This window comes from Enoplosus armatus, chromosome 16 (assembly GCF_043641665.1).
Source record: "Enoplosus armatus isolate fEnoArm2 chromosome 16, fEnoArm2.hap1, whole genome shotgun sequence".
NCBI classification, from domain to species: domain Eukaryota; kingdom Metazoa; phylum Chordata; class Actinopteri; order Centrarchiformes; family Enoplosidae; genus Enoplosus; species Enoplosus armatus.
This window is the reverse complement of record NC_092195.1, coordinates 11,986,292-12,003,534: the sequence shown is the minus strand read 5'-3', so window position 1 is coordinate 12,003,534 and position 17,243 is coordinate 11,986,292. Positions and strand designations below refer to the sequence as shown.

Here is a 17,243-nt window from a genome sequence, read left to right as displayed (position 1 = left end):
TATGTGGAAGGATTTTCATAATCTCCAGAGACACACGGCGCCTGGTGTCATGTAGCCTGGGTGACAATGAAGAGCACAGTCCTTTGGCTGTATGAATCTAAAGAAATAAACTATTGCTATTGATGTTAGAAGTTGTACCTCATGTTTCTATGTGTAGACCAGCACAGCAGGTGTGTGGAGGAGAGAAGGTTAGACACACAGCTCTGTTAAGAGGGATCAGCAGCAGGGTCCTTCAAGGCTCCCGAGGGAATAGCAGGGCGGCGCAGGAGCCATCGCCACTGCTACCATGATGAATGACAGCATGTTGGGGAGCGCCGTCGATCAGAACTCACTGTCCACGTGATCACAGCTTGTGAGCCTGTGTGTGTGTTTGTGTGTGTGCATGTGCTCGCAGCGCATGGGAGTTAAACCTCTGGTCAGGGGCAAGTAGCCAAAGTGAAAAAGATATTGTGACAGAGTTGGAGCGTAAGTGTTGAATGAGGCTGTTCTGAATGGGAGCCATTTGTGATGCAACCTGTCAGGGCACACACATACACACAAGGGTTTTCTTTATACTACATTTTAACACGCATTTCTACCACAAGACGTGCATGTTAGCCTATTGTAAGACCAGATGTAGCACAGTCCTCTGCCTGAACAGTCAGCACTCTCAACCTGCCAAATGTAACTTAAGAATATGAAGAATTTTCCTCAACTGAGCCCTAAAAACCATGGCAACAAGGCTGTGAAACTGACAGAGACACCGCAGCAACGCTGATATTACAGCAGTTACTTTAACATTTCACTTTATGAGAGACACTTAAGATTCCCACAACAACAATTCCACCATCCTTTCTTGGCTTTGTGGCACCGAATGCACAGGAAACAGTTGCTATGAGCCCCGGCTCTTTACGGTAATGCTCCTCTGGTGCTGTGTGCCATGTGTGCACTGAGACCAGAACCCAACCTTCAGAAACTCCTTCCACGTACTGTTAGATAATCTGTCAATACTGCTGTAACAGTCTGTGTTCCAGGAATGTGATAAATAAACCAGTTGTACAGATTAGCAAGGGCTTTACAATTTTTCTAATAATTCTTTGTTGTCTAATTTGTAACACCACAAATTAATGTCTGTCTGTTTTAAAGACCTCTCTCAAAGTTGGTAAAATATTTGGCTGAAAACTGGTGAACAGATGGCCCTCAATCAATTTTTGGTTATGGGGTGGATCAGGTATGTTTGCAGTCAAACAATTGCCTTTTTAGCCACAAGTGGTATGTTGCATTCATGAGGGAGTAGAAAGTTCAAATACATGAAATACAGCTTCAACGGGTGGAGAATTGATCAGTGTTTGTAAAGGTTTGCCTCAGGTGCTCTCTCTCTCTCTCTCTCTCTCTCTCTGTGTCTCTGTCTCTGTCTCTCTCTCTGTCTCTGTCTCTGTCTCTGTGTGTGTGTTGGGTCAGAAGAGGGGTCAGTTGGTCACATAGCTAGTGTGGGTGGACAACCCAGTCAATTTAAACCCCTTATTATGCAGCCAGTTGGGCCTCTTCTACTCACAGACACACACTCACAGGATCTTCAAAGCACTGACATTTATTTCTTTCAGTCAAAATAAACTTGGTTACAGTCTGTATTTAAAAGCTCTCTCCCTCTCTCTGCTCTACTTTTTACCAGCCTGATAGCGTTTTATGCTCGACAGGGCTGAATGGCGCTGGCAGTCTGTCACTTATGTACGCTCAGACAGATTCAGACTGTGTGTGTGTGTGTGTATGTGTGTGTGCAAATGCCGACAGCTGATATGATTGACAGTGGAGACGCGGGAGGTTTGTGTGTGTGCATGTGTGTGTGACACTGAGCTCAGCAGGAGAGACCGTCAGGGCCAGGCTGCACACAGAAGGCATTGTTCTGAGGGAGAAACCTTTCATCTGCGGCATATGTAGGTACAGCCAGAAAAGGTGCAGAGGGAGTGTGGTCACGCACCCAATTTCTTGCATGTGGACTATTTTTAAAAATGGCTCTTTGAGACTGAGTATCCAAAAAACATCTGTCTGGTTCCAGTTGATATATATTTTTTTTATATTCTGTTACAGTGTTGTTGCTCGAGGAAGATGTGGTCGATGTGTGTTTCTGCTTACTGGAGAAGTGCGGTTTACACGGCTGGCATGGTGGCGCAGTGGTTAGCACTGTCGCATGGGAGGTAGAGCGGGTTGGGGGTCGAACCCCGGCTCCGGCCATAATGTGTAAGTGTCCTTGAGCAAGACACTGAACCCTCATGGAGGACAGCACCTTGCATGGCAGCTCGGTCGCCATTGGTGTGTGAATGTGGGAGTGAATGGGTGAATGAGACTTTGGGAACCGTGAAGCACTATATATGTGAGATCATTTACCATTTTCAGCCCTTGTAGCATTTTTCTCATTTCCCCTCCTGTCCTGCAGATGAAAATGTTCAGGATCCCTCCACTCTAAATGTTGGGGCTATCCCAGCATGGCTAGTTTAAAGGGAAGGCCCTATGGCTGCACTCACACACTCTCACACATACATTCCAATGCAGTGAGCTTGTGGTGTAATGAGGCGATTATATAGGGCCTCTCGTCCCCGGCAACCCCACAACCTTGTTCCATTTGTCTATTCTCTGAGCTCCAAGCTGAGCTAAGCATCCGGTCCACTTGGAAGCCATAAGGGACACGGGGACCAGGATGTAGTTAGGATTGGAATGTGAGTTTTTTTTTTTTTAGCAAACACGTGCTTTGTAGTTGAGGAAGTCAGCCTGGCTCGGTTGTTTGCAAACCATGCTGATCTTAGAATTGCTAAAAAGCATTTATCACATTTTGTTAGTAGGTGTTGGGGGTGCTCTTTGGGAAACAGTAGCCACCATTTACATCAAGAGTGGGCAGTAGGCTCAAAAATATGTGGACTGTCACAATTTCCAAATTTCCAGTCAGAGTTTTCTAACGAGTCACTTTTTCTCACACATGCTGCTTAGATGCTCTTGTATGCATTTGCATCTTTCACCCACAAGATTGCTTTGAAGAGCCTTCCATTATTGTGGTGGCATAATTTGGACCTCTTGCTGCATTGCCTAGGCTTTCTTTAATGCTTTGCAGTTGTCTTTGTTTCTCCACAGGCTCATAATCAACATGCCGTACATGTTTCTGATCCACAAATGGTTGGTCATGACCCCAAGAAAGGTTACAGGGATGTGTTTGGGAATTAGATAATTGTTATCGCTGTCATCTGCACCACTTGTGAACCCTGAGCAGTCATATCCTCGCAGCCAGTCATCTGGGGCCCATGTGTTGGTGAAAGAGTGAGAAAGATCAAGATGCGGAAGGAGGAGGAGAAAGGAAGAAAGAGGGTAGTAGTAGACTGTCCCGACTACTGGATACAATAACCCAAGCTTTGTTAAAATAACATTTCTCCTCCATCCACCCATCCATCTCTCCGTCCCTCCTTTAAAGGGAAATGTGTGTTAGAATAACAGCTTTTGGGCCGGTTTTGTAGAGCAGATCGCAGCTGGCGCGTGGCCCACATTCCTCTGCCATGACATCCACACAGTCGGCAGCAGCACAGCGCTATTTTTAGAACAGCTACTGAGAACGCACACACACAGAAATGTACGTATACGCAGATTCCCGAGTGTGTTGATGTATACACACGCTTGAGCTTGAAGGTTTTGTTTAACTTACAAAAGGCGATGTGCGTTTGTTTATACAGTTGTCATGTTGATTTTGACTGATTGTAACCAAATATTAGCAAACGGATTTGATCACCTTTCCGTCTCTCCTGTACAGTAAGCACTGGCACGTCAAAGCTGCAGAGCTGACGTTAGCGTGGCTTGGCTTTCTCTCACACTCGCACATAGAGACCCAGAGCACAACACAGAGGCTCTGTGATGCCTCTTAAAGGCACAGAGTGTGTTTTTCAGAGAATGGTGTAATAAGCAATTTCACACATTAAAATGTATATCCAGCACACTCTTTCTTCCCTCCTTCCCTTGTATCTAATGCTACATCCAGGGTCTTTCTTTCAGCATCCACTATTACACGCAGCCAATGCAATCCACTTGTTTCCTCATCAACTATCAGAGTTATTGGATTTGCCTGCTGCGGAGAGAGGATTGTTGAGTAAAGCTGGGGTTATGAAGTGGAACCGGCTCCACTTTTCATCCAGTTAGATGAACCGATACAGATGCAGCGATAGATTAATCCCTCTCAGACTTCTTATCGTTGGCACGCCGCTGCAAGCTTTTTAACGTTTTCTCAATTCCTGGAACAGTTTTCAAAATTCAGTTTATTCACTTGTGATGGTTGTGATTGTTCTGTTGAACTCTGTGTAGTGGAGATGGTTTTTTGGTATTTATTCACTGGATCTTTTCTCGCTCTAGTGAATTTAAATATATATATCTTCAATATAATCTTCCAATTTTTTTTAAAAGAAAGTAATAAACACAAACTCCAGCTGGATATTACATTATATTTTGGATTATGGTTCTGGTTATGCTCCAGAATAATGTCAGAAAAATAGTTAAAATGTTAGAAACTGCTTCTCAGGTGTGTGTTCAGTGATATTTTCTCCCCTTGGTTTCAATCTTTTGGAGAAGTTTATTGGGGTAAAATGTTTAAAGAAGCCCAGCGGGAAAGGCACGTGTGTGTGTGTGTGACAAAGATAAAGACAGAGAGGGAAGAGGCATACTTTTCACAGTATCCCTATGGATGCTTAAAAGGTGTCTGTCTGTGTATTAATGTGTTTTTTGCAGGTCGGATTACCTGTGTATTCCAAAGGAGATGGGGGTGGGGTTGCCGGTGACAGTAGGCACACAACGTTCCTGATGCGCCACTCGCCCCCCCCCCCCACGCACACGCACATGCACAGAAAAGGTCCCTGCGCTCATTAGTGGAATTCCACTAGCCTGATGGGAGCTGGTCTGGGTGTAGATGTGTGTGTCAGTGCCAGGTAGCGCTCGGCTGGCATTGCTCTGTGTAAGAGCTGCCTCTAAAGAGCTCTGGCAATACCTCAGAAAACACACACACACACACACACACACACACACACACACACACACACACTGCAAAGTCTGACTGAGAAACTGAGATGCAACATAATTTGGTTTTATTGCTTATTTGAGTTTCCCTTTCTCTGTCATGCTACGCTCACCCTCTGGCAGGCAGTGTGAATGCCTTCAGAGGGATTTTGCATGCTATTTCTGTCCATCACATCTTTATTTTACAACTGGAAAACACACAGACACAGGCAGGAGCTGGAAATCCAACACAACCTTGGCCTGAAACAGATGGCAAACTACCTCTCAGGTCAGACAAATAGTTAACCTGCGATTGAGCAAAGGTTGTGGAAAACACATTTAGCCGATGATCTGAAGCTATGAAGAATTATTAGTGAGGTTTCAGGGTACAGCAGCTGTAATAGAGCAGAGCTTTAACATGTTTTTTTCTCCCCCAGCTGATGAGAAGTCAGTCAGCATTTTATCCCCCCCTTTTTTCCCCCTCCAGACCTTGTTGCTATGTGTACACAGCGCAGGAAATATCTGTGGCACGCTGCCAACAAACTGTGAGGAAACCAAAGAGAAAGTGAGAGAAAAAGAAATGCAGATGAACTTTAAGGTCAATATATTTGGAGGCAGGAATTTCTTTTTCCTCTCAGTACAGCTGTGTGTTGTGTTTGTGTGCGTGTCAGGAAGAGATATGGACAGCATAGAAGCTGTATATTTGAGAGTGCTTGTAAGCCTGAGATATACTGTCTATGCTATGTGTGTGTCAGTGTACATTTGGCCTTGTGACACACCAGGAGGGGAAAGAGTGCCAGTGAGCTGTCTGGGTAATTGGTGCTTACCTGGCAGGCTTTTGCACACATGCACACACACACAGAATGGATTAGATGACATTAACTACAGGAGAAAATGGCATAATTGAATACTTGCACTACCTGTCTCGCCAGTGTGTGTGTGTGTGTGTGTGTGTGTGTGTGTGTGTGTGTGTGTGTGTGTGTGTGTGTGTGTGTACACGCACGCTCACCTGTGACAGTGTAATGAGGGACTGCACGCTACACACAAAACACACCCTATCAACCTCTGTCAGAGGCTGCAAACCATTGGTGCACTGAATGGTGTGTGTGTGTGCATGCGTGTGCCAGCATGCGTACTGTATGCAGGGAGATGTGGCTGTCACCCATCAGCTCCATCATGTGCAGACACCCATCTTTTAATCTTGCCCCCCACCCTCCCTTCAGCTCTGCTGAGGCCTCGTCCCTAAGGCCCCTGAGCAGACCTGGGAAATCAAAACAGAACTCTGCAAAAGCTTATTTTTATCTGCTGCAGAGACACGAAAAAACCCACAAAAGCTATGATAAACAAGCAAACTCTTCAGTCTTGTCAATATTGTCAAAAAATATTAAGAGGCTGTGTAATGAGTTACGTGAGTGAATGAGGCCATATCATTTTTGTTCTAATTACAGGAAGTACATGGAGATAAGAATCCATATTCACCAACTTCCAGGTAGTTCTTCACTTGCAACCCCGTCTCTCATGAACCACCTGTGGCTTTTATGTAATCCACTAAGAAGTACTGTATTTACCATTGTAGGCTTTCTGTTGAATTAGACGCTATATAGTAGTGGTGAGTGAAAAGCCAGGGAGCTGTTGCATGAAGTAGAGTTTATACTCAATATACATATATACATAGCGACTTTATTTTAAATGTTTGTATTGTAACGGTTCAGAAATGTCATGTTTGTTTAAGGCCTTTGTCCTGAACTCATCTGCACACACCCTGTTGTGATGCTGCTATAATTAGCAGTGAGTTGTCTGCACTGATCAGAAGGCACATTTTATGCATCATAACATCTCTGGTGTGTTGTGTGTTTGAACGAGTGTGAATAGAGTATACTAGACCTGGGGTTGCGGCACTGAAAGAAAGACATTTATGAGCAGTAGTCATTTCAGTAGCCTTTTATTCACTGGCTGTGGGAGCATGCATAATATTAGGATGAGATTAACTTCCTCCCTTTCGCACACTCAGACAGAAATACAGGCTGACACACAAACTCAGTTTCTGCATTACGCCAGCCGCAGTCATCTGAATTCCTCCAGTTTTTCTGTTTTGAGAGCGCACTCGTTCTTAATGGAATGCTGTGACTGTTATCTTGTTATTACAGCAGCGATCAAACATCTTGAAGTAATTATTTTCGTGTGAGGTGGAGGTTTTTTAATACACCCTGCGCTGATGTCACTGTGATGCCCGCCAGCCACTTAGCCGAGCCAACTGAAATGATCTGAGTCAACTGGGTGATCAGAACGCCCCCCCCCCCCTCCTCACACACACACACACACGTTGCTTTTCCTGCCTCTTACATTACATGTGACTTTCAAACAGAGGGAACATGCTCGCTGGGATGAGCCGACAGAATCAGAAATGTGTTTTTAATTCAAATAATTAGCATACATTAGAAAGTGTTTTCTTTTCTCAAACCTTACAGCTGGAATCCACTCGCCCCATGGCTTGACTAGAGAAGAGCTATTTCCAGTTTCCATTATTTATTAATACCTCTTTGTTGTTTCTCATGTCCTAATCTCATTTCCTTTAGTCATTAGCGTTGTTCAACATCAAACACAGCTGCCAGAGCAATGAGTGTGGGGGGGGGGGGGAGGGGGTTATTGCTGTTGGACACTCACTAAAGACCCTTTTAACAATGCTTGTTGCAGTGGAGTATTTTGCTATTAAGCTGTTAAAATTCTCAAAAAGAGCAATATAGTGTTTTGAATAAATTGTGGCTTTGATGCGCTTTACATTCTGCTGTCATGTGTTTGTTGTGCACATTGAAAATGAAAGGGGGGGGGGGGGGGGGGGCACGGCCTTGTCTTGGAAAAGGATGTGTTGTGTGTGACTTCTGGTGACCTCTTCGACAATAACATCTTCTGTCTCAGTCTCCCTGGGAGAGATTAGCAACACATGAACTCACAGTCCCATGATGCTTTTTTCATTTGCTTCCTACCTATTCATCACCATAACACTCTCCCATCACGGCATTGTGGCGAGATGCAGTCCTTCGTGGCATTCTTATGCTAATGTATGTTGCCCTGTGTCTTGCTGCAACCCAATGCTATGTTATGCTAATGTGGTGTCATGCTAATGTCACGATATTGCGAGAAATGGCAACCGGAACAATATGCAAGGAGTTTCCCCATTATACCCAAACTTTGTAAAGCTGTCATAACTTTTCATGCATATCCACACAGAGCACAATATCATTGTGTTTTCTGTATTTTATTGTTAATTTGATAGACAAATATATATATGATAAAGATCTATTCCACAGGCTACTAAAATGCTAACTGGCTGCAGCTTCATCACTATCTTGATGTAAACATATTTTTCGAGGCTGTTTTTGATGCATAGTAACTCTATTGCACCTAATTGGCTGAAGAAGGCGAACATGGACAGTCTGTGCTGACATTAGCTTGTTAGGTTTTGTTTTGTCTTGGACATCTCAACACAACTGGCCTGTAAGTCACACATGGGCACGCTGTTGTCTGACAACAGAAACAAAGGCAAAAGCTCAGCATAAACAAACTTGCAATACTGCAGCCTATATTAATGGTTTGTTCGTTGTCTCCCTGCCAGCTTAGATTTTTCAAACAATAATGTGATAGTTCAGAACTGTCTTTTGGCTAATTATCATAAATGTACTGCAAAGAAAACATGCCCACTGTTTCTATCTAGTTTCTATCTAATAGTTTGTACTGACCCCTTCTCTCTCTCTCTCTCTCTCTGGATGTTTCCACAGGACGACAGTGATGGGATCCCGTGGTCTGAGGAGCGGGTTATGCGAAAGGTGCTTTACCTCTCCCTAAAGGAGTTTAGGAGTGCACAGAAACGGCAGCTGGATGGTGACGGAACCACAAACTCCAATGGTAAGTTCATCCATGTCCTGAATGCAAGGGACCTGTACCGCTGTGTGTCCCATCCTCCCACTTGTGTATTTTTACTGGGATAGATGCTGATATCGATATCGGATGAGTAAATGTAGCTACCCACTTTACTACAGTACGATATATTGTTCATTTTGTGTATTCAATGCCACATAGTGGATAGCAGGAAATGAAGCAAGCTGACCTCATATCAGATTTGCTCAAATCACTGGAATACAATCATTGTAACAAAGGTTAAATTCTGCCGTATCCTACAAGTTAAGACTGAAGCCAGAAGTTTGAACATAACCGTACCAAGAACAAGTTCAATCAGATTAGACTGAATGTACGATAAAGTATCTATTTGTCACTCATCCTGCACTTTGAAATCTTTATTTAGCTGAAATGAGGAGTTTCCAAAGAGGTACACTTAAATGAGATGAAATGAAAATCACATTTCTCAGCATACTGTAAACAGTCCTGCAACAATTAAAGGATATCTTGAAATGTATCAATTTGACATGTTGAAAACCTTCACTTTGTTTTGACAAAAAGAAAGAATCAAAGAAAACTCTTGCACTAACATTTTGTAGAGTAAATGCCAGAGTTGCCTATTTTGTCTGGCTTGCCTAACATTAGCCTCTCAGTCTCGCTCTTCATTCCTTTAATTGCAGGCGACAGTTTTATTAGTCTGTTTGTATGTAAAGACTAGGCATGTTTTCTTTGACTTAAAATGGAGAGAATCCAATGAGAATCGATGATCAAGGACTTTCATTTGCCTTTTGTTGTGTGTCAGTGGGCAGCGAGCTGCAGCCTTTCACTTTGCTGGTTCAGTGTCACATCCTCAAAGGAACCATTGAACTGAAAGTTTTCCCAGTTTGTTTTTAAAAGTTGTTTACGCATCAAACAGAGGGACTCTGATGAGGTCTTCCACTGTGCCTCACACAAGAAAAACATGTGTAGAAGTGTTGTTAATCTTTTCCAGCTTGGGCATTTACACTCACCCTTGTGTCCATTAAAACATGCACTAATGGAAACCCTGACATGAATTAATATTTGAAGTTGCTTAGTGAGACAGAAATCCAATTCCAGGTGGAGGCCTGCTACAGTAACAGTTGAGGGATTTTGCTGTGGTGCTGTGTAAACCTGAAACAACACAAGACGAGTGAGAGCACAGGGGGGATGAACAGCTTGTTTTGAACCAAGCTGCCACCATGTCTTTGTTTGACACTGGTGCTCCCATACAAAAAAAAAAGCCCTCAGCCAGCCAACAGCAGAGATTTGAACTTCACACGTGCCTCAGAAGCTATTCTCAGCTGACATTAACACAACCCAGACACTGAAAGAAAGGAAAGTCATCCAGCCATCCAGCTAGGCAGGAAGGGAGACAGGCAGACAGACAGGAGGGAAGTCTCTTTTGAAATGTAGCTTATCTTTTATACCTAGCGTTTTTTTTCCTTCCCCATTTTTCTTTATTATATATTTTTCCACACCTTCATTTCTTCTCTCTCTGTCTGTGCCGAGTGCCCCCTCCCCTTCCTGTAGCTAGTGTATCTCTGTGTGTCTGTCTGGCATCTCATAGCTGCCACTCCAGAGCTCCTCAGGGCCTTTTAAGCCGCCGCGGGTAGCTGACCTTATCACCTGAATAAAAATGACTCATTAGAAAGCGTCGGCGGCCCGTCGTGCCGGGGGTAACGACAGCAGCCCGCGCTGACACAAAAGGGAGCCGGGCTGAATAGACAGGCCCTGCTGTTTTAGAGCACCGTGGGTTAGCAAGGCTTTGGAGGTTGTACGAGCGGCACAGTTTCCCGTCTCGCATAGGCGTTGTGGTGAAACTGTCAGCCATTTTGGAGGATCACACTCAGCGTGCGCTACATCCTGAATGGGCAGCCCCTGCTGTTTTAGAGGACTGTGGGTTAGAGAATCTGGGCTTATGTTGGAGCCAGACATGTGCCACAGTTTTCAGTCTCACACAGGCATTATTGTGAAACTATCAGCCATTTTGGAGAGCCAGACCATGTATGTACATGACCATTAATATGTCACAGTAAAGTTGGAGAAGATGACGGATTACTGTCATATCTAAATGATTAGTCTGTTCCTGGATTACTTTACTGGCAGAAAATTAATAAAGGGAAATTATATTTCAGATTGTATAATTGCTTAAGCAAAAATGTCATGTCAGCATTTGCTGGTTTCAGCTTCTCAAATGTGCAGATTTATTGCATTTCTCTGTTTGGTATCATTTATAAATTAGATATTTTTGGGTTTTGGACTGTTTGTTGCACACTAAGTAATTTCAAGACATCCCCTTGGGCTCTAGGAAATTACGATGGGCATTTTGTAGTATTTTGTAATAACATTTTTTACTCTTTTATAGAAAAATGATTATTTTTGTTATCGATTATTCTCATGATTATTTTCTGATTTCTCATCAATTAATCCCATTACTATCATAGTAGACTAAGAATATTGAAACAGTTGCAGACTAATTTTATATTCGACTAATCGATTAATCTGCTAATCGTTTCAGCTCTGATAGAAATAAAATGTCTGTCACAGGACCTGTGTCCAAATAAAGGCAAGGTCCTCTCTGCTTCAGTAAATTTCGAGACAAGCATCCACCATTTTGGGAAATAGGTATAATCTGACTGAAGGAGGTTGCAGCCATGCCTGGCTGTAAGCCTCCGTATATCAGCATTTGTCCTCTTCCCCAGGCATCCGTCTCTCCGTCTCTCCCTTCCTACATACCTCCATCCATCCCCAAACTCCCCCCCTCTCCTCCTCCTCTCTCCGTCACTGTGTGGCAGCAGTGGCTATCTGTTTTAAAGGGGGTGTGGCAGTCTGTCAGTCAGCTGCATGTGTGTCCGTGTGTGTGTGTCAGTCTATCTCCCCACCCACCCAGCCTTCTCCCTGCCCATAGCCAGCAATTATGCCATCTCCCCAGCCACTTTACCTCTCGCTGTTGGCAGCCGTCCATCTCTGTGTCCATCACACTTCCTGCTTCTCCCGCTCTCCGCCTGCATTATTTAACAAATGACATTATGCCCTTCTGCGTCCCGGCTTCCGCTTGTTCACCCACTCACCCATCTCCCACTCCATCACAGCCACATTCTTCCTCGTCCTCTCCTCTTCACGTGCCTGTCTCCCTCCATCCGCCCGTCCTTCCGGTTGTCTCTCCCTGGATGCAGGGTTTCATTACACATCAATAGGACTCTGGTTACTGCCTTCTCCGCAAGCTCCTGTCTCCTCTCTCCCTCCCGCTGCTCAATCTCCTCGATTATGTATCTCCACACCCCCACCCTCCTCACCACAGCCTCTTTCTCCCTCCTGCTCCCCCCATCCGTCTCTGTCTCCCCTTTTCTCACCATCTCCCTCTTTTCCGCTTTGTCCTTCCTGTCCTCTGCCCTGTCTGTCTTAACTATCTACAGTATCTGTCACAAACCCTCCCTCCCTCTTTTCCATTCTTCCTCCGTCGCCACCCTCCCTTCCTTTCCCTCTGTCCTGTTTCCCACCCTTCCTCTCCTGTTCTCTGAATCGTTGAAGCTGCATCTTCTTCCTGCACCTCCTTACCTCGCCGCCACGCTCGTGTGTACCTCTCCTCCCCCCTGCCATCCATTCTCCCCTCTCCATTTCCCTGAGTGCTATTGATGGAAGAGCTGGCTGCTGGCCAAAAACCAGGAGAGGCTGAAGAGAAGGGCTCCCTGTTTACCCATTTCTCTGACTGTCCCCTGTCTTTCTCTTCCTGTCTGTCTACACGTCTCGGGACCTGCCGTTCCTACCCGTTTTTATGCACATCGTCCCATTTCCTTCAGCACTCACTCCGCTGTCACTCTGCTGTCCGTCTGTATTTCCCATGCCGCCAGCCCCTTGCATGGCCAGAGTGGCAGCCGTGGCAGCTAAAACACTGTGTGGGCCCTCTATTCTCTCTCTGGATTACCAGCAGAGGGAAGGATAGAAGGTGGGGGGAAAAGGAGATGAATAAGAGAGTCACAGAAGCCGAAAGAAGGAGTTTAGGTATCGAATCAAGTGAGTGAAAGAGATTGCATCTATTTTTTCCTCACATGCTCTTTTTACACAACTGCTCAAGCCATTACAGAATCCCATCTTTCCCTTTGATGTCTTAGATTTACAGCTTTGAACTACACAAAGCAGATGCCATGTTTCTGAACTGCACATTGTTGTATGCTTTTGTTCTGGCTTGTGGTAAGTGTCATGCAATGTTGTTACGTCCAATTTTGGAAGGAAGAGCAGTATATTTGGGGGCGGTTTGAAATCTACTCGCCAGGCAGTCAATTTTAGTATCTGCTTCTACTCTAAAAAACGTCTGGGAATGGATACTATGGGGAGTTTCCCTAAAATAAAACTACCCTTTGTTTCTTTTTATATTATCCCGCAGTTTTAATTGTATACAGGCACAGAGGATTACTTGAACAAAGGGCATGAAATAGAATTTTTAGTGCCCTTGTTTACAAGAGGGAAAAGGAGATTAAAGTCTTGTATAACATTAGAATTTCAACTGCAAATTGTACAGAGTTGTTTGTTTATGAGAATGAAATCAAAAGACAGATTACTACCATATATCTGCTAACCTAGAAACGAGTATCTTTCATGTGGTTCCCTGTCCATTAGGTATGACATTGCACCCATTTTCACATAAAGCCTTTGTTTGTAAGTGTAATCAAGAACCTATAAGGGCAGTCTCTGCCCCCTCGGTGATTCTTTCTTTTGGCATGACTACTCTGCTATAGTTCCACTTATTACTGCAGCTCACACTAATAGGCTCCTCTCAGCCCTGTGATACGCCATGTTACGCTATGTACCTCTGCTCACTCCCGCCAGCTCTCTCTCGAGACTTTGAGGTGAACATAGTGAGGCGATGGGCTTAGTTAAGCACGCATAAATCTGATTAGAATTTCCCCATAGGAGCAGCTATTGGGACGGCACACTAGCATTTCCCTCCGCTGCCCCATCTTGTTCCAGTCTTAACCTCTGCCACTGCTCCAGCCTCTCGTCGTAGGCCTCCACCGGCACCAGGAGCTTGAGTTTAGACGCCTGCCTTTGGCTCCCTGCCTGCCTGCCACACTCGCCCATCTCCAGCCCTCTGCCTTCCCTAGATTTCCAGCTCTGCCCCTCAGATGGGCATTCATGTGCAACCAGCATATGTCAAACAACTCTTTGGAGGAATGGGGGGGGGGAGTGGAGAAGAAGAGGGGGCGGTGAAATGGGCCTCTGCCTGTTTCTTTGCGTTCTGTGGGGACATCATGCGTCAGTCATTTTCTGAGCACAATTAAAGTTAATGAGCTATTGTTTTGGGTTTTTTTTTTGCTCTGGTGCAAGTTTCACTGGCAAAATATATCGTCCAGAAGCCATGATAAGACTCTTTGCACCATTTCCTCTTTGTTGTGCCTCAACTAATTATCATTTTTAATCGGTTCTCCCAAACTTCTGTATTAAAAATCTTTTTTCCAATTAAGTACTGAAAAATGTCTTAATCTGTCTCAATCTTTGGAATTTATCCTAAAAATGTGTAGAAAATCTCTCACAAATACAGATTTTTTCATTTTATGAAATGGTACATTTGCTTGAAAGGGGGAAAAAAAAGGACTTTAAGTGAAACTCCTTTTAGATTAAAGGCACATGGATGTAGGGCCTTCGTGCTAACCATGACATTGAAAGGTGGTGATTCACCCCTGGCCTATAGACTTAGAGACTCTCCAATACCAACATAAAGCATTGCGAGCAGTGCAATGGCGTTACTCATCACGCCGACGCTTAACTTTCTGACCGCAGCGATGTGTGTCTGATGACTGTACCTCCGCTTTCAGGTACCGACCTGCCCTGCGTGTGTTAGGAAAACCAACAGCCTGTGTCTATGCAATAATTATAAAGTGTGACTGTGTGTGTGAGCACTCGTTCAGCCCAAAGCACATTATAAATCTCACTTAAATCATATGTTTGAAAAACTCCTTTACCTGCTCCACAATTGCTCATCTTCATCCTGTCATTTGATCTTACTACTCCCCTCCCCGTCCCATCGTTGTCGGATGACACAATGCCTGGGCTTGTTTGACAGTAGCCTCCGCGCTAACAGGATATCATTGAAGTTGCCACTTATCCTAACCAGTGCTCCACTGTTGTTATTATCTTAATTTATTTTGCTTTTGACACCCACTATTAGAAGTTTGCGGTGCAGGGTGAGTGACACATCCCACCGAAGCATCAGTCAAATGGAATTTCACTGGGTGTGCAGCGAAGGCGATGAACAGCCAATGAGAGAGTGACATACTAGTGGAAAGGTGGATGAAAGGGTTTATGACCGCAGCGGTCTTGGTTAAACAAACCAATGTGAGCTTGAACGTTCAGTGAGTCATCATTTATTTTTGCGAAATGAACGTGAATAATTTAACAACCTGCCATACCAAAGTCCAGTCAGACATGAATACTCAGTCAAAACAGGTAAAATGTGATTAATTATTGTCGGTGTCAAATGTTTGATTGCTGCATTGCTCACTCACTGATGTAAATCGTGAGCTTTCAGCTCCGCAAAGTGATATTTCAGCTGGCAAGAGCAGTGCAGTTTTAAACATGCAACAGTCTCTCTGTCTCCAGCCGGTTACAGTCTCTTTGGCAGCTGCCGCTTGCTGCTTCTTCTTTTTTTAATAACTCTGAAAAGCTTTGAACTTCAAGTTGCTTCCCCAATAAGTTTGCTCATTCACAAGCTATTGTTGAGTCAGGCAGGCCTGTATGACACGTTCTAAGAATAGCAAGAACTGCCCATGAGGAAATCAAGCCTTGTGATATCTATTTAATTTGGTTGTCTCCCTTAATTACCATTGACTTCCACTCCTCTGTTTGACCTAATTTGAATTCTCAGTGCCTGTTGTTTCTTTTGAGAATCTGTCTGGGGGCTTATTTTGTTTGTCTGAGTTGCTTGCTAAATATTTAATTAGGGCTCTGTCAATCGGGCTCACTAAGAATGTCAAGTCCAGCAATATCTGTTCACTTCTCTCAGTGCCTCAGGCTTGTTTTTTTCCCTTCTTTAATCCTTTTGTCAAAGGGCACACATCACGTACGTCAGCAGAGAACAGCAGTTGCATTTGACAAGGGAAAATGTGGGCAGGAAAATGAATAAGTAACTCTCTCCTCACTCCAAAACTAGCCCCCATGATGCTGCAATAGATGTGGCAATACGTGATGTGAAGGGCCATGTGTGAGTTTGTCATTCAGTGCATTCACTGGATAGACAATTGTGTCACTATCTCTACATTGTTTTCAGCTCAGGGGCTCGGTGTACTTGTACAGTCTTGATGCTTGAATAATTTGTGTGCTCTCTGTCTTTCTTCTGTTTTCCATGTTCTGAGCACTCTACACTGTCAGATAACGCAGACTTACCATAATCTTATCAAAAGAAATGCATCTACTCTGCCTTCAGCCCTCTCCGCTGCATCAAATCAAAAACAGAAGGCTTTATTAACACTGTCAGATGAAAACATTGTTTGTTCCCCAAAGACTATATTTATATGCCAACGGATCATAAAATATCCACAAAGGACCGTGCCAGAAGTTGAACGGTTTCACACAATTGGTCAGTAAAATATTTGCGGTTAACCCTTTTGGTGCTTTTCTCCTCAGGTTCCCTAGCCAATGGGCAGCTGAACGGCTCGGGGTCAAAGGGCAGCCACAAAGAAGATGGGCGCTCTCAGGGCCTGGATGGGAGCAGCAAGTACTGTGAGGACGGTCCTGCAAAGAAGAGGTGAGACTGCGTGTGTGTTTATGTGTGTGTCACGTTCCTAATCCTGTTTGTGAGTCACTGGGTCATCAAAGAGCTTTATAGAGCTGTGAATCTTGTTTTGGTGTAGAATTGTGAGCCTGTTGGTGTCTGTCAGTTCATAGCAAAGGCTGCTGCTGCTGCTGCTGATACTGATACTGTTACTGTGAGGGTGTGAGTGTGATGCGAAACTTTGCACACATTACTGACTGTAAGTGCTGCTTAGTTGTGATGAATTTCCTGAGCTATGAGGGTTAAGAAGCTGCCACATGATACCAGCTGCTTTCAAGTTCTCTCCACTGTTTTACACATACTCTCACACTTTATCTTCTTCCTCTTTTTTTCTCTCTGTGTAATTCATTCTCTCTTTCTCCCCCGTGCTCCCCATGTACCCTCTCTAACAGAGTCCCCAGCAAAATCAATTCAAAATGTTTCAGTGCCACTTTGTTCATTGCATTGATTTATAAACGTAGTGCCTGCACCCTCTTTGTCATTTCTTTCTTGGCCCTCTTCTGACTTTCCTCTCCCTTCTTCCCTCACTCATAAGTGTGTGCATTAAAATGTTTGGAGAAGA

The 17,243-nt window shown here is 44.2% G+C and overlaps 1 protein-coding gene across 1 annotated transcript in view; it reads left to right on the top strand.

Moving 5' to 3' along the window:
- Positions 1–17,243, top strand: part of jarid2b (jumonji and AT-rich interaction domain containing 2b) — a 100,432-nt gene that overhangs the window by 40,341 nt on the left and 42,848 nt on the right. Inside the window, exons 2-3 of the mRNA XM_070921623.1 lie at positions 8,775–8,901; positions 16,534–16,654. Of these exons, the coding sequence (XP_070777724.1) occupies positions 8,775–8,901; positions 16,534–16,654 (248 nt within the window). The remainder of the gene's footprint in view (positions 1–8,774; positions 8,902–16,533; positions 16,655–17,243) is intronic.